At 44.9% G+C, this 25,814-nt stretch overlaps 1 protein-coding gene across 1 annotated transcript in view; it reads left to right on the top strand.

The window, feature by feature from the left end:
• The window catches only part of LOC139572826 (voltage-dependent calcium channel gamma-1 subunit-like), a 40,998-nt gene extending 32,986 nt beyond the window's left edge, over positions 1-8,012 (top strand). Inside the window, exons 2-4 of the mRNA XM_071395621.1 lie at positions 1,743-1,817; positions 4,562-4,699; positions 4,912-8,012. Of these exons, the coding sequence (XP_071251722.1) occupies positions 1,743-1,817; positions 4,562-4,699; positions 4,912-5,153 (455 nt within the window). The 3' untranslated portion in view covers positions 5,154-8,012. The remainder of the gene's footprint in view (positions 1-1,742; positions 1,818-4,561; positions 4,700-4,911) is intronic.
• Positions 8,013-25,814: the final 17,802 nt, after the last annotated feature.

Below are 25,814 nucleotides of genomic sequence, written 5' to 3'. Positions count from 1 at the left end.
CTCCGTAGGTACTGGTCCTCCATAGGACCCGCTCCTCCGTAGGTACTGGTCCTCCATAGGACCCGCTCCTCCGTAGGTACTGGTCCTCCATAGGATCCGCTCCTCCGTAGGTACTGGTCCTCCATAGGACCCGTTCCTCCGTAGGTACTGGTCCTCCATAGGACCCGCTCCTCCGTAGGTACTGGTCCTCCATAGGACCCGTTCCTCCGTAGGTACTGGTCCTCCATAGGACCCGCTCCTCCGTAGGTACTGGTCCTCCATAGGACCCGCTCCTCCGTAGGTACTGGTCCTCCATAGGACCCGCTCCTCCGTAGCTACTGGTCCTCCATAGGACCCGCTCCTCCGTAGGTACTGGTCCTCCATAGGACCCGTTCCTCCGTAGGTACTGGTCCTCCATAGGACCCGCTCCTCCGTAGGTACTGGTCCTCCATAGGACCCGTTCCTCCGTAGGTACTGGTCCTCCATAGGACCCGCTCCTCCGTAGGTACTGGTCCTCCATAGGACCCGCTCCTCCGTAGGTATTGGTCCTCCATAGGACCCGTTCCTCCGTAGGTACTGGTCCTCCATAGGACCCGCTCCTCCGTAGGTACTGGTCCTCCATAGGACCCGCTCCTCCGTAGGTACTGGTCCTCCATAGGACCCGCTCCTCCGTAGGTACTGGTCCTCCATAGGACCCGTTCCTCCGTAGGTACTGGTCCTCCATAGGACCCGCTCCTCCATAGGTGCTGGTCCTCCATAGTACCCGCTCCTCCGTAGGTACTGGTCCTCCATAGGACCCGCTCCTCCGTAGGTACTGGTCCTCCATAGTACCCGCTCCTCCGTAGGTACTGGTCCTCCATAGTACCCGCTCCTCCGTAGGTACTGGTCCTCCATAGGACCCGCTCCTCCGTAGGTACTGGTCCTCCATAGCCAAACATATAGCACCCACCTGGGTGATGCCATGGTTGCTGAAAAGCACACGAAAAGCCACCACATCTTGGCAGCAGTTAACCTTTTACTGCAGTGGGCTAAATCAGGGCCACACAGAGTGTTTCTTAGTAGTCTTAAATAAATCTACTTTGAAACAAAAGCATACACCTCACACACATGGTTATGGACTTAAAATAAAGAAGAAACCTGCACCATGTCATATATAGTTGAAATGTATTGAATTTTTAGTTAACATCCCAATATTACACTATATATACACCACAGAAGACTGAAATCTATTTAAAAAAAACTTTGACACAGAAACACCGGATTTTAGTCAAAGTTTTTGAATTAATGTTTACTAATGATGAAATGATAAAAACTATTCTGCCATCTCTGGACACAGCATGCTGTACTTGTTGTTATTCTTCCTGACAGATGAAACAATAAAGCCAGGGCTACATTATTTAAATCCAAACAGCCAGCTAGCTAGCTATAAGCCAAAAATATTGACTTTTCATCCCAATTCTTCAACTCTGAGAGTCAAGATCATGAGATGTAAGTGATCAACCCCCAGAGGAGTCAAACCCCCCAAAAGTATTTTAATAATGAAACAAAAAACACAAAAAATAACAAAATGATTTACACCATTTACAGAGCTCTCTGCCTTGAAGACCTCACGGTGCGACGGCCACCACGGAAGTGGTCTTTGAGAAAATAAAATGGCTGCCAGGCTCATTGGTAGTGCTGGAGCATTGGGAGGCAGATACAACCCAGAGCCACCATGCACCTGCACCCACTTCAATAAATGTTTCATCTCTTTCCCTCCGCAGCCAAGAACTGCTCCTACTTCAAACACTTCACTAAGGAAGAAGAGGCCAAAGGGTTCGAAGCCAAAACTCAGAAAGGTGAGTTCTCTCTCTCCTTCGTTACAGGCTTCTGGTGAATGAGCCACAGTGCAACACAAGGTTTTGTAAAAAAAAAAAATTTTTTTAATACATTCGGTCAGTTTCACCACTGTGAAATTCTCTGTGGTGATTTTAAGCAATTTACAACTTGAGTTTGAGTTGTAAATTGAGTAATACATGAGTACAATTCCCTCAAATATGGTGCATTTCCTTAAATATCAGAACTGCAAATCCTTGTTTTCATGCAATGAGGGGCCTATGCTGTAGAGGGGGAGGCATGGTGAATATGAATGAGATGTATACTATGTGTCTATGGTACTGCTCATTGGGCTCTCAGCATGACAATAAAACACATTCAGTCAAAACACAGACATGAATGGTACCCTCTGTGATTGGCAAACACTTTCTCTCTCCCTTTCCCTTTCTCGCACGCACACACACACTCACACACACACACACACACACACACACACACACACACACACACACACACACACACACACACACACACACACACACACACACACACACACACACACACACACACACACACACACACACACACACACACACACACACACACACCAGACGTGCCTGCTATTAGTTATTACGCTTCAGGGGAAAAAACGAGTTCTTTCCGCATCTCACATTGCTCTTCTCAAAACAGATGCTATTCTAGGAGACTACTGCAGACCCCGTACAAATATACATTGTTGTGTGCAGAGTATGCTATAAGCATGATAACACTCATTAAGACAGACAGGTAGGAAGCTAGCATGGCTAGCCATCAGTAGGATTTACTGGTTGAAGGTGAAGTAACTTTTGAGTGTAATGGAGTTGACTGGTGACATTTGTACAGGAGCTAGAATCCAGTTCTAATGAAACATGTTTTAATTATGTGTGTCCTTATTGTAATGAATACGATGGGAGACAGAGAGCTGGTTTAAAGCGCAGGGCGCAGCAGGTGTTTTATTGTAAAGGACCACAGGAGGAGGCAGGTAGCTGGGTCCAGGGACAGGTAGAAGGTCATACACAGGGGGTCCAAAAAGGCAACAGTACTGTCAGGGAAAAGGCTAGTAACGTCGTCCGGGAGATCAGGCAATATGTTGATAACAGGAAATCCAATAGGCTAAAGTACAGGCAGGGAATAGGCAAAAGGTGTCGTTAGTGAGGCAGGCAAAAACTATCATACACAGGAGGAGTAAATTACGGGAAAAACAGAGCTCCAAATAGAAGTGTGTCACAAAACAAACAATACCTCACAATGATGGGGTGCAAAGAACTGAACTAAATAGTGTGTGATAATGACATACAGGTGTGTGAACAGGTGATCAGAATTCAGGTGATTGGGATCTGGAGAGTGAGCTGCGTTCAGGGGATCTATGTGTTTGAGAGTGTGAGCTGGAAAGTGGGCTGGAAAGTGAATTGCGTTCCGGGGATCTATGTGTTTGAGAGTGAGGATTCTGCACTGCTTTTAACGGAGGAAAGGTTGCTTCCGTCCCCTCTCATCCCTGCTTGCGTGAATTTAGTTGAAAACATCACTTTGCCATGTGGACCTATTGGCTGTGCCTATGTCCCAAATGCCTCTACGGACTCTGGTCAAAAGTAGTGCACTACTGTATATAAGGAATAGGGTGCCATTTGGGACGCAGCCATAATAATCCTTAGCAGGTCGGTAGCACAGGCAGAGGCAGCCCACCCTAACGTCTGAGGTCACACGCATGTAGACACAGATTGTATGTCTCCCTCTGTGTCTCTCCACAGCCAAGCCATGACAAAAGTAGCTACTTGAGTGGAACGATCACGCTTATTTCACGCTCCATGCTCTCCTGCTGCTCAGTCAGGGCGTTACGACGGGAAAGTGAGCCCTGGCTTATCGTAATCTGTACAATGGGCCTGGAGGATTGGAGGGGGGGTTAGAGAGGAGAGTCGAATGAGTCACCTGGAGACAAGGCTTCTTTCTTCATCACTCCTCTGCTAGAAGCAGTGCTAATAGACAGTTTTAGTGTATTGTAGCATGGTTAAACCGGAGTGAATGCTGAGCTCAGTGAAACAGTGGGGATCGCACCATTCAGTCTGCTGGTTCAACCAGGCTAACTATATAGTCAGTGATGGTTAAGGAAGACATTGTTTAAGAGGGCAATCTGCTGTATTCTCTTCATGCTGATTAAGGTTAATTGGAGGGGGATGGGTTAGTGGGAGTTCCGATGCCTTAGAATGGGAGATGGGTTACAGTAAGAAATGAATGATTTTCTGTTGGAAATCAAAATGGAAAGATAAACAGATTGAGGGCCCCTGATCCTCCAAAATGCTTGACTTGAGGATCCTTCTTTCTAGCATTACAATACAAAACATTACAATACAAAACCTCAAAGTTGACTCATTAGCACTGTCATAAACAATGTTAAACTGTCCATGGCCATGTTCATTTTTCAGTAAGGCACACCTTAGCAAAACGTTTTGCAACAGAAAAATGGAAATATGTGTTCTTATTGGACAAGTTGAGGTAGTATCTCCCCATTTTCTCTCCTCTGAAAAGAATCCAGGTTAACTCCCTTTCTCTCTCTCTCTCTCTCTCTCTCTCTCTCTCTCTCTCTCTCTCTCTCTCTCTCTCTCTCTCTCTCTCTCTCTCTCTCTCTCTCTCTCTCTCTCTCTCTCTCTCTCTCTCTCTCTCTCTCTCTCTCTCTCTCTCTTTCTTTCTTTCTCTCTCACTCTATCTTTCACACTCTCTCTCTCACTCTCAGAGTACAACCTCTCAGCTGCGGCCATCGCTGTGTTCAGCCTGGCCTTCATGACCCTGGGGTCGCTCTGTGTCGTGTGCTCCTTCGGGAAGGGGAGGGACTACCTGCTGAGGCCTGCTGGGATGTTCTTTGCCTTCGCAGGTCAGACACATCTACTTTGACTGAGATATTCATGTCATACATCAGGCATGACTACAAAGAACAGTGTACATTTTTCTGCCTGTCCATCCAGGTTCATCAGTTATTTGTTCATTTGTTTGTTAGTTCGTTAATTAGTTTGTTCTTTCCGTCTCCCCATCCGTCCGTCTGTCTGCACATCCATCTATCCTCACCTGTACCCCTTCTCCCTCTAGGTCTCTGCATCATCATCTCTGTTGAGGTGATTCGGAACTCCACCAAGCGGATGATTGACAGCGAGGAGACCGTCTGGGAACAGTACTACTACTCCTGGTCATTTGAATGTGCCTGCACCTCCTTCGTCCTCCTGGTCTTCAGTGGCCTCAGCCTGTTGATCATCTCCATGCCCCAGATGCCACGCAACCCCTGGGAGACCTGTATGGACGCAGAGCCAGACTCCATGGAGCCCTTAGACTAGTAGTAGTAGATCAGATTAGACCTGACCAGATCAACCCCTGGGAGACCTGTATGGACACAGAGCCAGACTCCATGGAGCCCTTAGACTAGTAGTAGTAGATCAGATTAGACCTGCCCAGATAAACCCCTGGGAGACCTGTATGGACACAGAGCCAGACTCCATGGAGCCCTTAGACTAGTAGTAGTAGATCAGATTAGACCTGCCCAGATCAACCCCTGGGAGACCTGTATGGACATAGAGCCAGACTCCATGGAGACCTTAGACTAGTAGTAGTAGATCAGATTAGACCTGACCAGATCAACCCCTGGGAGACCTGTATGGACACAGAGCTAGACTCCATGGAGCCCTTAGACTAGTAGTAGTAGATCAGATTAGACCTGCCCAGATCAACCCCTGGGAGACCTGTATGGACACAGAGCCAGACTCCATGGAGCCCTTAGACTAGTAGTAGTAGATCAGATTAGACCTGACCAGATCAACCCCTGGGAGACCTGTATGGACATAGAGCCAGACTCCATGGAGCCCTTAGACTAGTAGTAGACTCCATTAGAACAGACCAGATCAGAAAAGATTGAAACAGAACTGACCAGACTATTCTAGACCAGTGGAATCTTCAACAAAGGCTGCCAAAAACATACATGTTTTTATAGAATCCAACTGAAGATAAACTAAATTGAGGCTGGTGGTGGGGGCAACAGAGTTAAGGATACAGAGGAATGAGAGTGGGGCAGCCCGCCTAAGTAGTGGTAGAAGGGGAAACACTGCACTACACTGCTTGGTTTTAAGTGTACAGATAAAGATGTAAGGCAGGATCTCTGAGCAGTCCTCGAGGGCCACAGATTATCCTTTCTTTGGTCCTTAACTGATACATTTCTGTCATTGATTGCGGAGAGTGTCCGCTCTCCTGGTCCATATCATCCGTTACTACGCAACAGACACTGTGGCACTTGAGGACTGCCATGATATAGGGTGCGTTAGTAAATTCACCATGGCAACTTACTTCGATTTCAGACCCCTCTGGTTGGAGAGTGCCAGAGCGCAGAATAATTTATGAATTTACGAACTGCCTAAACCCGGTTGTTATGACAGATGTAAGTAAATATTGGCTAAAAAACAGAATTAAATTGTTGCCAGTAACACAGTTAGAGTCACTAACCCTCTTGATAACATGAAAACACTCTAGCACTTCTACCAGCTCTGCAAGGGTGAGTAACATGTTCAGAGAGGTGTTCTCTCATTTGTGTCTGGAAGTAGATAGCAAGCACGCTAAACAAGTTTAGCCAGTTGTCTTGGGTGCTTGACTGGCGAGTAAAGTCAGAATGCTCAGATCAACCCTACACCTCGGCCAGAGTGTTCAGCGTGAGCTCTGAACGCTCCGAGAGCCAAACACTCTGAATTTTCGAACACTCAAAGCACACTCCGAGTGCACTCTGACACTCTAAAGTGAATTTACAAACGCACCTATAATGTACAGTATTAAAATGTAACTGTTGCTATAAAGTGACCACAGAGACAGAAAGAGCTAAAGAGCATGGCAACATAGTGAGCTGCTACTCTGTGTAATTAATATAGTTTGAGCTGTCTTGTACACTTCTAATATACATTTCTGCTCTAGCGTTCTACATTTTTGTAATGAAATAAGTTAATGCTTTAATGAACGTTGCATTGTAAATTTTCACCCCTCCAGGCAGCTACAAAAAATGTTTATTTATTTAACATGTATCAATGGATTAAACCATATTGAAGCTCCAGTGCAATGCCTGTACACGGATCTACTGTATTAGTTAGGGAGCTATTCTGCTGTTTGTGTTTACAGAGGACACGTAGAATGTACAGCGTGTATACAGTACTTGTATGTTTTAAACATGGGCCTATGAAGATGATAGATATTATGTTGTTTTTTGTTCAATAGTAGCTTCATCAAACAATCCATTGCAATCTAGCTTGAACACAAAACATTCAAACCCACCACAGTGATTATTGACAGATACATTGTCTCCACTGAATGGCAATATCTCGCATTGTGTACCTCTCCTCATATTGTATTCTCTCTCTCTCTCTCTCTCTCTCTCTCTCTCTCTCTCTCTCTCTCTCTCTCTCTCTCTCTCTCTCTCTCTCTCTCTCTCTCTCTCTCTCTCTCTCTCTCTCTCTCTCTCTCTCTCCCCCCCCTCTCTTCCTATCTGTGTCACTTAAAGTTCCAAATCAGTGTGAGAATGTTTCAAGGCTTTTCTTTCTGTTGACACAGGACAGGTGTTGCATAATGAATTATCTTCAAAGTATTATAGCCAGCTGGACAAGCTAAATTGTGGTGATTTTCAGTCAACAAGCGACGGGCATGTTCTGTTTTTGGGCAACACTTTTGTGTAGGTACTGATTTCAATAGCTACAAAGCTGTAATGTTCTGTGCTGACAGATTCAAGTACATCTAAACACGAACATCCCTTGTTCTCACCCATCTAAGCACCTAACCCATTGTTTTGTACCAGGTTCTCTAACAGGTACAGTATAATATATATTTTCTGCAAGGCCTAACCATTGCTGTTTCGCTGTAAGCATATAGTCATAGAGTTATTAAAGATGCAATCTGGAGTTCAAACAACAACAAAAGATCACCCTGCCACTGATTTGTTAAACAGCTTAGGGATAGGACTCGAGATACAATATGTAACTACTCTCAATGTATAGACAGAGCTATGGATGCAAGGACTGGCCATCCTTTAGATGAATGATAGTTTTAATCATGTTTTGAGGATATACAGTGTTTGAAAAAAAAGCTTATATTTTGGGTTCTGATGTGGTATGACAGTTGAACCAAGCTAATGAGGCATTTCAATGGGAATTAAAACAAATAATAACGGATGTCTCTATCACAGATTGCTCCTTTAAACAGAGATATATTTGACATATATAGACCTTATCTTTTCTTCCCTCAGCCAGAAACCCCACAGCTTCATCTCTAACCCACCATGACACGCTTTCACTTCTATTTCATTCAGAAAGCTGTTCTAGATTGAGAGACAAACATTTTCTAAACGCTCCATAAACATGGCATCTTGGAGGTCATGGCTTCTGTGAGAAGAAGCCGTAATGGATGCAGAACACTGACCTGCATCCTAAATGGCACCCTATTCCCTATACAGTGCACTACTTTTGACCAGAGCCCAATTGGTGCCATTTGGGAAACAGCACACTGAGCTCACAAATCATTTCTAGCTCTGCTCCCCTCAGAGCCAATGTTCACCAGCAGACAGACAGCTAGCTTAAAGTAGTAGGATGTGTCTCTGTCTGTCTGCAGTGGACCCAGGCAGCAGAACACGCCTTTCTACTTTTAACCCTCTAGCTGCTGTAGCACATCCGTTCTGTTACCTGGGCTACGTCCTAAATGGCACCCTATTCCCTTTATAGTGCATTCAATTTGACCAGGGTCCATAGTCAAAAGTAGTCCACTATATAGGGATTAGGGTGCCATTTGGTACGCAGCCTCTGTCGCAGTGAACCCAAGCAGCAGCACGCATGTCTCTGTACCTTTAGAACTTAAAGGGTTCTTCGTTTGTCCCCATAGATAACATAGATAACTGTTAGAACTAAAAGAGTTCTTCGTTTGTCCCCAAGAACCCTTTGGGGTGAAAGAGGTTTTACTAAGAACCTGCTAGTGGTGAAAATGTTCCACATAGAACCTTAGTGGAAAGGTATTAGTGGAAGGGTTCCACTTGGAACCAAAAATAGTTATTTTCAAACTGATGAACCTTTTCTGGTTCTAGGTAGCACCTTATTTTCTAAAAGTGTACCCTGTCAGTTTCCAACACATCATCCCTGTCATACACACAAGTGTTTGGTTTTTCAAAAAGAATCATAAAACCAAGCTTCAGTTCTTCAGGTGTTAATGATCAAACTCCCCCACTTGATTACAACTTAATAAAATTGAGTTTTATAAATGATTAGTGTCATGTACAATAATGATTAATGTACTCATAAACACCACGGCACAAATGCATTAAATGCACAGAAACACGTAATCACTTTATTTGGATTTTCCCATGGATAGAGAGTACGTACCTATTCCCCATCACAACAGGGACCGACTGCAGTTTGAGGTCTTTAGTGGAAAGACTAGCTTTGACAGAGAGTGACAGAGGAGATATGAGAGACTGAACAAGAGATACACATTCGGAGGGAAACATGGACGCACTCACGCATGTGTACGGATGCACTCACACGGGTGCACGGACGCACACACACACACACACACACACACACACACACACACACACACACACACACACACACACACACACACACACACACACACACACACACACACACACACACATACACACACACACACACACACACACACACACACACACACACACACACACACACACACACACACACACACACACACACACACACACACACACACACACACACACACACACACACACACACACACACACACACACACACACAATACTAGACTTCAGATCTCTTGATGGAGATCAGTCACATTGAAACCATCAAGTTGTATTCCATATCACATCCCCATTAGAATGACAAACAGTCACATTGAAACCATTAAGTTGTATTCCATATCACATCCCCATTAGAATGACAAACAGTCACATTGAAACCATCAAGTTGTATTCCATATCACATCCCCATTAGAATGACAGTCACATTGAAACCATCAAGTTGTATTCCATATCACATCCCCATTAGAATGACAGTCACATTGAAACCATCAAGTTGTATTCCATATCACATCCCCATTAGAATGACAGTCACATTGAAACCATCAAGTTGTATTCCATATCACATCCCCATTAGAATGACAGTCACATTGAAACCATCAAGTTGTATTCCATATCACATCCCCATTAGAATGACAAACAGTCACATTGAAACCATTAAGTTGTATTCCATATCACATCCCCATTAGAATGACAAACAGTCACATTGAAACCATCAAGTTGTATTCCATATCACATCCCCATTAGAATGACAAACAGTCACATTGAAACCATCAAGTTGTATTCCATATCACATCCCCATTAGAATGACAAACAGTCACATTGAAACCATCAAGTTGTATTCCATATCACATCCCCATTAGAATGACAAACAGTCACATTGAAACCATCAAGTTGTATTCCATATCACATCCCCATTAGAATGACAAACAGTCACATTGAAACCATCAAGTTGTATTCCATATCACATCCCCATTAGAATGACAAACAGTCACATTGAAACCATTAAGTTGTATTCCATATCACATCCCCATTAGAATGACAAACAGTCACATTGAAACCATCAAGTTGTATTCCATATCACATCCCCATTAGAATGACAAACAGTCACATTGAAACCATCAAGTTGTATTCCATATCACATCCCCATTAGAATGACAAACAGTCATGCTGAAACTATCAAGCAACCTAAAACTCAAGGTCATTGGCCACAGATAAAATTATGTCAAATCACGTTATATGTACAATAGCTTTGATTGGACTGATGTCAACATCATTCTTTCAAAATCTTAGCTAGCAGTCACCATCATGAATCAAGTCGACAATCTCCTGGCAAATCCTTTCTAATCCTTGTCATATGAAGAGAAATAATGAAGAGAAATTATAGCTAAAACGTACCGGTGCTCATCGGCCATTGGATAGAAACAGGTCAATTGAACAATGAGTGGTTTGGAAGGAATCAGTGGCTAACTGCAAGCATGGATGTGTGGTCCCAAGTCTGGATTTAAGGGTCTCTTTTTCAAACTTAAAATGATAAACATTCAACATTGGCCATGCTGTCAATCCAGCATGATTTCTGCCGCACTCAAAACAACTGTTAACTCAGAACTGGGAAATCTGACTTCAGGGAGTTCAAGACAACTGGGAACTCGGGGGGGAAAAACGAGCTCCGACTAGGAAATAGGTTTTGAACTGTCATCCAACTCAGATTTGTATGTCGGGAACTCAGGCCCGTTTCTAGAGCTACGACCTAAAGATAAATGACGTCATTATGATTCAACCTTGTTATTTTGAAAGTTCCCAGTTGTCTTGAAAGCACCATAAATCCAGGGAATGCCAGACTTTGATGACAAAGTTTGATGACAAAATTTGCCCACAAAGGACTGCCGCACCCCCTTCCTGTTCAAGTGAGCACAGCACAAGGAGGGGAGTCCAAAAATGTCTTGTATGCTGCTGCATAAATAATGTCATATGCCAGGGAGATATGTACAGTAACTCAAGTACGCCTAATTGATCATCTATAGATTTATCAGTTGCACGCTGACCGTACACGGTGGTGAAAATAGGTCATCCATGTCAGTCAAAGAGAATCAAATCAAATTTATTTATAAAGCCCTTCTTACATCAGCTGATATCTCAAAGTACTGTACAGAAACCCAGCTTAAAACCCCAAACAGCAAGCAATGCAGGTGTAGAAACACGTATCTTAGTTTTCTTTTAGAGTTTGGTTCTCCATTCTTTCTGTGTTTACTCTCCGCCATGTTTTTCTTTTGACTGCGTTGGTAGTGTTTTTCTATAAAATGTTATAGCCTTACAGTTGTTTTGAGTTATTATCCAGTTTGGATGTTGTTGCCCACTAGGGAGCAGATCAGCATGGAAGTACTATTATTTGGTAAGTATTAGGGACATTTAGAGACATAAGCTTTTTCACGAGGCATTTACAAGACATTCTGCACCGCCATCTGCAGTCCGCCATGATATCTCTCCCCAACACACAGTATTGGTCAGTGGTGACTTGGGCTAAATTGGAGCGGCTGTCCAGTAATGAGGTAGTGCTCTTGTTTTGATTGGTAGAGGACTATGACTCGCAAGAAGCCTCATTTTTATCCACTCCACTGACCTCAGCTCCTCTCCTTCTGGCCCTCGGCCTACACTCTCTCTCTCTCGCTCTATCTAGCTGTTTTCCAGCCTCGTCTCTATGTGTTTCGTTCCCTCTTTCTTACTCTCTCTCTCAGTTCAATTCAAGGGCTTTATTGGCATGGGAAACATATGTTAACATTGCCAAAGCAAGTGAAGTAGATCATAAACGAAAGTGAAATAAACAATAAAAATGTACAGTAAACATTACACTTACAAAAGTTCCAAAAGAATAAAACATTTAAAATGTCATATTATGTCTATATACAGCGTTGTAACGATGTGCAAATTGTTAAAGTACAGAAGGGAAAATAAGTAAGCATGGTGTTACAATGGTGTTTGTCCTTCACTGGTTGGGTTGCCCTTTTCTTGTGGCAACAGGTCACAAATCTTGCTGCTTTGATAGCACACAGTGGTATTTCACCCAGTAGATATGGGAGTTTATTAAAATTGGATTTGTTTTTGAATTCCTTGTGTATCTGTGTAATCTGAGGGAAATATGAGTCTCTAATATGGTCATACATTTGGCAGGAGGTTAGGAAGTGCAGCTCAGTTTCCACCTAATTTTGTTGGCAGTGTGCACCTAGCCTGTCTTCTCTTGAGAGCCAGGTTTGCCTACGGTGGCCTTTCTCAATAGCAAGGCTATGCTCTCTCTCTCTCACTGTCTTTCTCTCATTATCTTCAGTACACCAACTCTCTCTCCCCCTTGCTGTTCCTCTCTCATTGTTCTTTCTCTGTATCTCTGTATCTCTCCATTTTCTCTGACTATCGCTTTGTTTCACTGTCATCACTCTCCCTCTCTCAATCTCTCTCCCTTGGGCCTGAGTGACACTGAACAAACACTTTGTTTCAATTTTTCTCTCTATCTCTCTCTCTGACTGACAGTGAACCATGGCTTTCGCTCTCTCTCCTCCTCCCTTCTGTTTTTATCTCAATATCAAATCATTTATGGGTAACAATTAAGTACGCAGTTGTTTAAAGTTATTTAGTAAAAATACTTTAAAGTACTACTTAAGTTGTTTTTTGGGGTATCTGAACTTTACTTTACTATTTATATTTTTGACAACTTTTACTTTTACTTCACTACATTCCTAAAGAAAATAATGTACTTTTTACTCCATACATTTTCCCTGACACCCAAAAGTACTCGTTATGTTTTCAATCCCCAAGTCAAGAACAGACTATGAGAGGCACACAGTACTACATATTGTAGAACCATGGCTACTTGGAACTCGATTCCGCATCAGGTACCTGATGCAAGCAGTAGAAACAGATAAAAAAAAGCTTATGAAAATACACCTTATGGAACAACGGGGACTGTGAAGAGACACACACACAGGCACAGACACATATACATGATAAGACATACACTTTATACACACATACACATGGATTTTGTATTGTAGATTTGTGATAGTGGAGTAGTGGCCTGAGGGCACACACTTAATGTGTTATGAAAAGTGTTATGAAATTTAATGTCATTAAATATTTTAAATTTGATAGAATTGCCTTAATGTTGCTGGACCCCAGGAAGAGTAGCTTCTGCCTTGCCAGCAGCTAATGGGGATCCTTAATAAATACAAATATAAATGGTTATAAGGACAGACAAATGGTCCAATTCACACACTTATCAAGAGAACATCCCTGGTCACCCCTACTGTCTCTGATCTGGCGGACTCACTAAACTAGTGTTGGAGTGGGCCCCTGGAACTCCGAACACTTTAAAAACAAGAAAATGGTGCCGTCTGCTTTGATTAATATAAGGAATTTGAAATTATTAATACTTGTACCTTTGATACTTACGTATATTTTAGCAATTACATTTACTTTTGATACTCAAGTATATTTAAAATCAAATACTTTTTGATTTTTACTCAAGTAGTATTTTACTGGGTAACTTTTACTTGAGTCATTTTCTATTAAGGTATCTTTACTTTTACTCAAGTATGACAATTGGGTACTTTTTTCACCACTGGAAGTACCTTACTGGTACGTATGGTCAAAAATAAATATAAATAGCTCCTTAGCAAGGAGCAATTTCTCAAGAAATCATTTTGCTAGGACTATCTGGGAGTGGTCTGAGTGGGGAGGGGGAAACTGAAAACTAGCTGTTATTGGCAGAAAGGTTTGGAACTGTCTTTCTTATTGCATGGTCTATTAACACATTTCAGCATGAAAGGCCAAAATCCCATCCCACCATAACAGTCTGACATTTCAGGCAGTCTTTTCAAACAGCTCTTACACGAAGGTCATTATTATAATTTCTTCACAATTTCACAGTATTATTCCAAGCTCATAGTGTGGAAATATATATAAAACACAGGAAATCACGTTTTTGACTACACTGGGCCATTAACAAATGCTACACGGCCTTGGGCGAATTGTCACATGCTATCTAATATGACCTGTAGGTTAGGGAACAAAAACATCAAGAGGACAACACTACTTCTATATTCTCCATATAGAGCAGAGTAGCCTTCATGGATTGGTTGGTTGCTAAACTGCTCTCTGAACTAGGAGAGAAGGGAACGCTGTTGAGTATGTTTACCCCTAACCACTGATACAGGGTCAGCTATTTCCATCCCCTAATGGCAGTGCTGTAGTCCGGTCTAGAGACCACTTATTGAGTGTCTCGGCCTCGTCTCGGGGGTGTCGGATACATTTATACTGGGTCTTGACTAGGTCGAGACCAGCGGAAAAAACTCCTAATCATCAGCTTCCATTCAGTCAGCGGATAAAACCACTTCGAACAGGCCAATTATATACACTCCTTTCTTGAAACGTGATTATCTTAACAGTCTTTATATCTATTACAGACATGTTTGTGCATTTGCGAACCTATAAAATCAAATCAAATGTATTGGTTTAGCAGATGTTATTGCGGATGTTATTGCGGAATGCTTGTGCTTCTAGCTCCGACAGTGAGGTAATATCTAACAAGTAATATCTAACAGTTTCACAACCTATATGCCGTCCGTGTGTGACAGGTTTGGGATTCAGAAAGGACAGCAACTATAATATCAGCACACTCATGTAGGAGAGGCCACTTGTTTTTCAGTGGGCATTGCTTATCACATCTTAATCCCTTCTGATGCGTATCAAAGTAGTGTAGTGGAGGTATACGACATCTCAATGATGTAGTGTAACAGAGAAATCATGCACAAGGTAGCCTACACAATCACAAAGTAAAAATATTCCCATGCGTGCTGCACACACAGCCTAGTTTCAGCGAACTATCCTCTGCAGGCAGCTCTCAACTGGTTTTGGCAAGAAGCAGCTCACAGAAGAATGACATCGGAAAAGACGTTTCAGCTTATGATACAGAAACACAAGCGTGAAGCATTTCCCAATCGAAATGTACAACTATTGCTTCCAATTGCAATTTGTTTTCTTCATGTTTAGCACACAAAGTAACCGGTGACCTAAAGTTTAACGTGGAACTGACAGTGTTTTAACAACTCTGCAGATATGAAACAAACAGACAATCATAATATCAGTCAAACATATACAATTCCTGGTTTATGCTACAAAACCAAATTTATAAGAGGTTTTAAAAATAGGTTCTATTTGACTCAGCGTTCCATGACGTACACTAAGGCATTGTTGGCAGAATAGATGGATGCAGTTCAATACATGAATAATATCATTCACCAATACATTTCTTGGTAGTCCAAAAAACACTGCTATCAGGTTGTAAATCACAGCTGGCCTGGTACAGTGTTTGCTGCTTCCATTCGGGATGCACTGTTTCAGTTTCAATGACTCAATATTCTGGACAAAAACAGACGAATGTAACCAAGGCTGGGAATGTCAATACAATCAAACTATCAAGGGCAATGATCACAAGTCAGTCACAACGTGGCTAATAGGCTAGCGTATCTATTTACGTAGCAAGCTAAAAACATGGAGTCTAACGTTAGCTAGATAGCTAGCTAGCTGCTAGGAGAATGTCATGTCATGCCATTGGAGGAGTGGGTGAGTGACCGACTTGTTCCCCTCATATCGTTTTTTCGGTGGCTGTACACAGCTAGAGATGCAGGTGTCATTTGGTTAGATAGCAAGAACTTGAATTACTGTTATACAGTTAGCGTATCTCTAGCGTTCGCAAATTCACTCTGGCTATCTACTCTGATTTTAGAGCACTCTCATTTGAGTGTGCCAGAGCACAGAACGGATGAATTTACAAACACGCAACACCTGCTGAATATGGCCAGTGTCAGTAAACGTAGGCAAAAAAAGTCATAGTTAGTCAAGAACCCTCCCGGTCTTGGTCTTGACTCGGTCTCGCCTCCCTCCCGGTCTCGGTCTTGACTCGGTCTCGCCCCCCTCCCGGTCTCGGTCTTGACTCGGTCTCGCCTCCCTCCCGGTCTCGGTCTTGACTCGGTCTCACCCCCCTCCCGGTCTCGGTCTTGACTCGGTCTCGCCCCCCTCCCGGTCTCGGTCTTGACTCGGTCTCGCCCCCCTCCCGGTCTCGGTCTTGACTCGGTCTCGCCCCCCCTCCCGGTCTCGGTCTTGACTCGGTCTCGCCCCCCCTCCCGGTCTCGGTCTTGACTCGGTCTCGTCCCCCTCCCGGTCTCCGTCTTGACTCGGTCTTGGACCCCTTGTCCCCCTCCCGGTCTTGACTCGGTCTCGCCCCTCTCCCGGTCTCGGTCTTGACTCGGTCTCGCCCCCCTCCCGGTCTTGGTCTTGACTCGGTCTCGTCCCCCTCCCGGTCTCCGTCTTGACTCGGTCTTGGACCCCTTGTCCCCCTCCCGGTCTTGGTCTTGACTCGGTCTCGCCCCCCTCCGGTCTTGGTCTTGACTCGGACTCGATTTGCTCTGGGCTTGGTCTTGACTCGGTCTCGCCCCCCTCCAGTCTTGGTCTTGACTCGGACTCGATTTGCTCTGGACTTGGTCTTGAATCGGTCTGGCTTTAGGTGGTCTCGAATACAACACTGGTTGAATGGCAGATGCCTTTATCTAGCTTCTTATGTCCTAGCCTAGCAAATGACTGACTTAGCTAGCTAGATTTATCTCCCCTGAGACCAGCAGAGAAAAATCTGTCCTTCTTTAGGTGGTCTCAAACACAACACTGCCTAATGGTCAGAATAGGATTTGGGGTAGGGTAATCTGATCCTAGATCTGTGGTAAATGGCACTTTCTTAAGCACGCTTGGCTACAGTTGGGGGGGGGGGGGGGGGGGGGGGGTGAACGAGCGTCTGTTTGTCAGAGTGTGATAGTATATAGTGACAGTGTAGTCCCAGTACCCTCTATCTGTCAGAGCAGGACAGCACCTGAAGCACTACCAGAGGGAGAGAGTCAAGGGAGGTGGGGAAGAGATGGGAGCAGAGGGAAGTGGGAGAGGAGAGGGGGACTGACTCGCTTTAGATACAGACTTCAGAGGGCATGTGTTACTGTATGCACACACACAAGCTCCCTCCTAAACACACTGGCTGCTAAGGGCGACCGTGAGTTCTCAGAAAGGCTAATGTATTTGTATGCCTCACGGTAAACTGTCCATTCTAATGTAATCAATTTTCTAAAACAGTTTTTACATCAGCAGTCTTCACAGAGAGGAGAAGAGTGGTGGAAGTAAGGAGCTGTGATTGCTGCACTTACATGTTCCAGCGAGGAAACAATGTTTATGTTCTGATGAGCACGGGGGCGTTATTCAATCCAGCCCTTGTGGAAAGATCAATTTGTGCTTGATGATTATGTTTTTTCTATTACACACTGTGAGAGGATTAACTGCCTTGCCATTACACACCCACCCACCAACCCACCCACGCACGCATGTACACACCAGAGGGGGCTGCTGAGGGGAGGACGGCTCATAATAATGTCTCTCTCTCCTTTTTCTGTCTTCCTCTTTCTTACCACACATGTACGTTCTCTCTCTTTCCCCTTTTCTCATTATCTCTCTTCTCCCTCGCTCCCTTTTCCCCTCCCTCACATTATCACTCTATCTCCCTCTTCCTCTCCTGAGCCCTGCTCTCATAAGAAGCGATTGATAAGATGTCTTCAAAACATATCGTCTCAGGTGACATATGAAAAGATAGAAGGTAATGAGGTGATGGAGGGAGGAATAGAAAAGAGGAGGAGGAGGATCACAGGGAGGTGGAGAAAGAGATGGAGGGAGGAAGAGGAAAGGGAGGAGGAGATGGAGGAGGTAGTTGATATTGCTTTTATTAGAAGTTGATAATGCCTTCTGATAACTGCCCTCGTCCATGTGGACATATTCACTTCCACTTACCAGAATCATCATTCATCATCATACCTTAATTTTTCTACTTTCAAAAGGTGCCTTGCCTTTCACAAAAGAAAGGATGTCCATTGCCATGACAACAGAGAGCTTTCGCTGTTAAATCAAATCAGATATGTGGTGCGGGACCTGTTGCTGTGGCCTTCCTCTGGTTGTTGTCTTGTCGGGGCTGGGAAAGCACATCGTGGTCAGATGTGTGTGTGTGTGTGACTTTGTGCTTGCTTATGTGTGTGTGTGCGTGTTTTTACTATCCTTTTGGGAACCTGATGTCCTCACAAGGATAGTAAAACAAGGACAATTCTGACAAGTGGGGACATTTCGCCGGTCCCCACAAGGAAAAAGGCTATTTTAGGCTTATGGGTTAGGTTTAGGGTTAGAGTTAGGGTTAGGGGTTAGATTTAGGGGTTTGGAGTTAAGGTTAGGGTTAGGTTCATGGTTAGGGTAAGTCTTAGGGTTAGGGATGAGGGAAAATAGGATTTTGAATGGGAATCAATTGTTTGTTCCCCACAAGGATAGTAAAACAAATGTGTGTGTGTCTTTGTGCTTGCTTGTGTGTTTGCGTGTGCCAGGTATCTGTAAATGCCTCCCTGCATGTGTGTGTGTTTTGTAGATTATTCCTATTAGTTGTCTGGCGGAGTATCTCACTCTAATGAGAGGAGCAGACACAGCCTGTGACATCTACAGCATCAACATTTACATTTACATTTAAGTCATTTAGCTGACGCTCTTATCCAGAGCGACTTACAATTTGGAAAGTTCATACATATTCATCCTGGTCCCCCCGTGGGGAATGAACCCACAACCCTGGCGTTGCAAGCGCCATGCTCTACCAACTGAGCCACACGGGAGCCATGTAGGGTCGAGAGAGAGATAGAGCACGTGAAAGAGAGAGAGATAATGAGAGCGCGTGAAAGAGAGAGAGATAATGAGAGCGCGTGAAAGAGAGAGAGATAATGAGAGCGTGTGAAAGAGAGAGAGATAATGAGAGCGTGTGAAAGAGAGAGAGATAATGAGAGCGTGTGAAAGAGAGAGAGATAATGAGAGCGTGTGAAAGAGAGAGAGATAATGAGAGCGCGTGAAAGAGAGAGAGATAATGAGAGCGCGTGAAAGAGAGAGAGATAATGAGAGCGCGTGAAAGAGAGAGAGATAATGAGAGCGTGTGAAAGGGAGAGAGATAATGAGAGCGCGTGAAAGAGAGAACGAGTAATGAAAACAGAAACAGAGACAGTACTAGTATTTATCATGTTTATCACCTGACACCTGAGTTGACAACTGTTTGGAAAACAGTCTCATGGACAATTTTCCCTCCTCACGGCCGTTGGAACGCAGCTCAGATTGATGCTCCCACTAAAGTAAGTATCTACTGGAGAGTGAAACGCTCACAACAATCCACTTCACTGTCCTCCACTGATTACAACGGTTTGGTCTCTAGCTAACATTATCAGTACCAATGCTGATTCAGATTGACAGGCTCTTACAAACACGCACACACACTCAGGCATACGCCAACACACACGTTCTGGCATGCACACGGACATACGCATGCATACAAGCACACGCATACGCACATACACAAGTGGAGGCTGCTAAGAGAGGACGGCTCACACTTGACTTGCTCTATTCAAGATGACTGGGTTAGAAACCAAGCCTGAAAGACATTTCTCCCTCACAAACATGCCTCCCTGCTTCAAAGATTACAACATAGTGTACATAATCACAAAGTCTGAGTCCACCCACATTTTTTGAGGTTGTGCCCTAATGAATATGACCTAGGCAAATTTGCATGTTTCTTCCTGGATCCTAGCTTGTGTCCAGCTCAGGGGCCTCCAGCTGGGTCCAGGTCAGCCCAGAGATGAACCCCTGCAGCCTGGGTCCAGGTCAGCCCAGAGATGAACCCCTGCAGCCTGGGTCCAGGTCAGCCCAGAGGTGAACCCCTGCAGCCTGGGGGCAGGTCAGCCCAGAGATGAACCCCTGCAGCCTGTAGCCAGGTCAGCCCAGAGGTGAACCCCTGCAGCCTGTAGCCAGGTCAGCCCAGAGATGAACCCCTGCAGCCTGTAGCCAGGTCAGCCCAGAGATGAACCCCTACAGCCTGTAGCCAGGTCAACCCAGAGATGAACCCCTGCAGACTGTAGCCAGGTCAGCCCAGAGATGAACCCCTGCAGACTGTAGCCAGGTCAACCCAGAGGTGAACCCCTGCAGCCTGTAGCCAGGTCAGCCCAGAGATGAACCCCTGCAGCCTGAGACCAGGTCAACCCAGAGGTGAACCCCTGCAGCCTGTAGCCAGGTCAGCCCAGAGGTGAACCCCTGCAGCCTGTAGCCAGGTCAACCCAGAGGTGAACCCCTACAGCCTGTAGCCAGGTCAGCCCAGAGGTGAACCCCTGCAGCCAACCATAAGCCAGCCATTTAATAAGACAGCTATTGTCATAGATACAGCTACAACCATAGACACAGCTACAACCATAGATACAGCTACAACCATATTTAACCCTTATTTTACCAGGTAAGTTGACTGAGAACACATTCTCATTTACAGCAACGACCTGGGGAATAGTTACAGGGGAGAGGAGCGGGGATGAATGAGCCAATTGGAAGCTGGGGATGATTAGGTGGCCATGATGGTATGAGGACTAGGAATTGAGGAAATTAGCAAGGACACTAGGGTAAACACCTCTACTCTTACAATACGTGTCATGGGATCTTTAGTGACCACAGAGAATCAGGACACATGTTTAACGTCCCATCCAAAAGACAGCGCCCTACACTGGGTAATGTCCCCAATCACTGCACTGGGGCATTGGGATATTGTTTTAGACCAGAGGAAAGGGTGCCTCCTATTGGCCCTCCAACATCACCTGGTCTCCCATCCAGGGACTGACCAGGAAAAACCCTGCTCAGCTTCAGAAGCAAGCCAGCAGTGGGATGCAGTGTGGTATGATGCTGGCTAACCATACACGTAGATGCAGCTACAGCCATAGATACAGCTACAACCACAGCCAAAGCCACAGCCAGCCAAAGCCACAGCCAGCCAAAGCTACAGCCAGTCAAAGCCACAGCCAGCCAAAGCCACAACCAGCCAAAGCTACAGCCAGTCAAAGCCACAGCCAGCCAAAGCCACAGCCAGCCAAAGCCACAGCCAGCCAAAGCTACAGCCAGCCAAAGCCACAACCAGCCAAAGCTACAGCCAGCCAAAGCCACAACCAGCCAAAGCCACAGCCAGCCAAAGCCACAGCCAGCCAAAGCTACAGCCAGTCAAAGCCACAGCCAGTCAAAGCCACAGCCAGTCAAAGCCACAGCCAGTCAAAGCCACAGCCAGTCAAAGCCACAGCCAGCCAAAGCCACAGCCAGTCAAAGCCACAGCCAGCCAAAGCCACAGCCAGTCAAAGCCACAGCCAGTCAAAGCCACAGCCAGCCAAAGCCACAGCCAGCCAAAGCCACAGCCAGCCAAAGCTACAGCCAGCCAAAGCCACAACCAGCCAAAGCTACAGCCAGCCAAAGCCACAACCAGCCAAAGCCACAGCCAGCCAAAGCCACAGCCAGCCAAAGCTACATCCAGTCAAAGCCACAGCCAGTCAAAGCCACAGCCAGTCAAAGCCACAGCCAGTCAAAGCCACAGCCAGTCAAAGCCACAGCCAGCCAAAGCCACAGCCAGTCAAAGCCACAGCCAGTCAAAGCCACAGCCAGCCAAAGCCACAGCCAGTCAAAGCCACAGCCAGTCAAAGCCACAGCCAGCCAAAGCCACAGCCAGTCAAAGCCACAGCCAGTCAAAGCCACAGCCAGCCAAAGCCACAGCCAGTCAAAGCCACAGCCAGCCAAAGCCACAGCCAGCCAAAGCCACAGCCAGCCAAAGCCACAGCCAGCCAAAGCCACAGCCAGCCAAAGCCACAGCCAGTCAAAGCCACAGCCAGTCAAAGCCACAGCCAGCCACAGCCACAGACACAGTCCTCCCACTTACAGTCTAACAGTCACGCAGACTGATTACATGGTCGGCCTTGACTGCTGGTGACATTTCCTGGCCTGCAACGAATGGCTGATGCGAGGCAATCTATGTTTCCATGGAGACCAGCGAGCTGAAGTTGGGTTTAGATGTGCGTGGGGAGCAGAGGGAGCTGATGGGAAGGCCTAGAGGGCCCAGAGGTTTCCACACCACACTGTGGTCCCACCTGAGCATGATAAGTGGTTCACTCTCCAAACAGGAGTGTATAATTGCAGCGATATTGAATGGATTTAGTTTAATCGCCAAGGCGACCTGAGTCGAGGTTTCGGACTCAGAGAAATCTCACCTCCCTTGCAGCAATATCTCCTTGCTGGCAACCAGGTCAGGTTTCATGATATATTACAAAGGGGACAATATTGGGCTCTCTAACTATGTGTGTGTGTGTGTGGGTGGGTGGGTGTGTGTGTGCGGAGGGGGGGGCATGCGTGATACATGGTTGGCTAACCTGCTGCATTCACAACAGCATTGGTATTCTTATTACCTAACTGTGTATAGAGGTTCTGATAGACCCCTGTGTATAGAGGTTCTGATAGACCCCTGTGTATAGAGGTTCTGATTGAGCCCTGTGTATAGAGGTTCTGATTGAGCCCTGTGTATAGAGGTTCTGATTGAGCCCTGTGTATAGAGGTTCTGATAGAGCCCTGTGTATAGAGGTTCTGATAGACCCTGTGTATAGAGGTTCTGATAGAGCCCTGTGTATAGAGGTTCTGATAGACCCCTGTGTATAGAGGTTCTGATAGACCCCTGTGTATAGAGGTTCTGATTGAGCCCTGTGTATAGAGGTTCTGGTTGAGCCCTGTGTATAGAGGTTCTGATTGAGCCCTGTGTATAGAGGTTCTGATAGAGCCCTGTGTATAGAGGTTCTGATAGACCCTGTGTATAGAGGTTCTGATAGAGCCCTGTGTATAGAGGTTCTGATAGAGCCCTGTGTATAGAGGTTCTGATAGAGCCCTGTGTATAGAGGTTCTGATTGACCCCTGTGTATAGAGGTTCTGATTAGACCCTGTGTATAGAGGTTCTGATTGACCCGTGTATAGAGGTTCTGATTGACCCCTGTGTATAGAGGTTCTGATAGACCCTGTGTATAGAGGTTCTGATTGACCCCTGTGTATAGAGGTTCTGATTGACCCCTGTGTATAGAGGTTCTGATAGACCCCTGTGTATAGAGGTTCTGATTGACCCTGTGTATAGAAGTTCTGATAGAGCCCTGTGTATAGAGGTTCTGATTGACCCCTGTGTATAGAGGTTCTGATAGAGCCCTGTGTATAGAGGTTCTGATTGACCCCTGTGTATAGAGGTTCTGATTGACCCCTGTCTATGATGGTTTTGGTCCTGAATCAGCAGGGATGCTTTCCCTGTTAGAAGGGGTGGTGATATGTAACTATGGCAACAGGGCCAACTTCTAGCTTCAATCACTCTTCAAAAGGTCACATCTGCATGTTTAATAAAGATTAACACACACACACACACACTGCACTTACACACTCACGCACTCACCCACGCACACACGCATGTACGAACACACACACAAACGTACACACAGACAGACACGGACAAACACACGCACACACACACACACTTATAATGCTAAGCTTCCTCTCTACTTTGACTCCTTGCTTTAAAGAAATTGCTCAATTGCATCATAATTATGCAATACAAAAAGTAAAGAGAATCTACATTCTAATGAATTTGACTGGGAAATCAGCTCAACTAGGAAATGCATAGATATCTGTGGCAGGACAATGTTTGTAGATATTATGCTAAACGATTCATCATAAACAGATGCTCTGTGTATTTTTGAACAGAACTCTCCATATCTCCGTATTAATTAACATTTAAACACTTAAGAAGACAGATCAAGGTCATTTAATTAATGAATTCCACTCCTCTCATTCGCCTTCCAAAGATTTGAGACCTCAGATATCTAACAGATGCTAAGCTACTATAAAAGTACTTTTTCGCCCAGCTACCTTAGCAACAGTGACAGGGCGGGCTTGGCGGTGTTCATTTGCAGTGTTGACACTTCTATTACAGCTTGGAGAGGTGTTCCATCTTCCAATGTGTTATTGTCAACTCTCAATCGTGCCTCCACTCAAACGATAGGAGTTGGTGTGAAGGGTGAAGCATGAGTGTGTGTGTGTGTGTGTGTGTGTGTGTGTGTGTGTGTGTGTGTGTGTGTGTGTGTGTGTGTGTGTGTGTGTGTGTGTGTGTGTGTGTGTGTGTGTGTGTGTGTGTGTGTGTGTGTGCCTAGAGGAAAGACACAGTGAAGAGATCCATCACAGTTTAAAGGATTAGTCATCTCTGGCCAGGACACCAGCCTCCATCTCAAATGGTATCCTATTGTAGAACACTACTTTTGACCGAGGCCCACAGGGCTCAGGTCAAAAGTAGTGTACTTTATAGGGAATAGGGTGCCATATGGGACGCAACACCACAAGGACCAGGACCAGGATTGGGAAACAATGGTCTAGGCTCTAGGGGATAGATGTGCCGCTGTTGGGTGTTGGGTATTCCAACACAACTCCATGATCACCAGCTGTTAACAAGTGTCTCCAGATCCAGGCAGTTCCAAGCGGCACCCTATTGCCTACAGGGTACATGTGGGCCCTGGTCAAATGTAGTACACCATATTGGTGATTCTACAAAGTGGTATTAAATGCCAAAATTCTATTAAAAAAACTGTTTCCAAATGTATTTACATCAGGATATTTTCAATCAAAGGCAATAACAAACATAATGTTAAATTAATATAGTACAAAGTACAACTATTTCTATTGACAGATTACTGTCCCAGACTCCTAAACTCCATGTTATTTATACTGAGAGGTGTCTGTCCCAAACCCTGACTCCTAAACTTCATGTTATTTATACTGAGAGGTGTCTGTCCCAAACCCTGACTCCTAAACTCCATGTTATTTATACTGAGAGGTGTCTGTCCCAGACCCTGACTCCTAAACTCCATGTTATTTATACTGAGAGGTGTCTGTCCCAGACCCTGACTCCTAAACTTCATGTTATTTATACTGAGAGGTGTCTGTCCCAAACCCTGACTCCTAAACTCCATGTTATTTATACTGAGAGGTGTCTGTCCCAAACCCTGACTCCTAAACTCCATGTTATTTATACTGAGAGGTGTCTGTCCCAAACCCTGACTCCTAAACTCCATGTTATTTATACTGAGAGGTGTCTGTCCCAGACCCTGACTCCTAAACTCCATGTTATTTATACTGAGAGGTGTCTGTCCCAAACCCTGACTCCTAAACTTCATGTTATTTATACTGAGAGGTGTCTGTCCCAAACCCTGACTCCTAAACTTCATGTTATTTATACTGAGAGGTGTCTGTCCCAAACCCTGACTCCTAAACTTCATGTTATTTATACTGAGAGGTGTCTGTCCCAAACCCTGACTCCTAAACTTCATGTTTGAAAATAAATGTTTTTTATTTTATTTCAATAGAACATCTTGAGTTGTTTAATTATGACATTGAAAGATACTGATGTAATTAGTAGTTTTGTTTACATAGAAAAAGTCTCTGTCAC

The sequence above is a fragment of the Salvelinus alpinus genome, chromosome 1 (genome assembly GCF_045679555.1).
Source record: "Salvelinus alpinus chromosome 1, SLU_Salpinus.1, whole genome shotgun sequence".
In the NCBI taxonomy this organism is placed as follows: domain Eukaryota; kingdom Metazoa; phylum Chordata; class Actinopteri; order Salmoniformes; family Salmonidae; genus Salvelinus; species Salvelinus alpinus.
The sequence above is the reverse complement of the archived record's forward strand: the minus strand, read 5'-3'. Positions and strand labels throughout refer to the sequence as shown.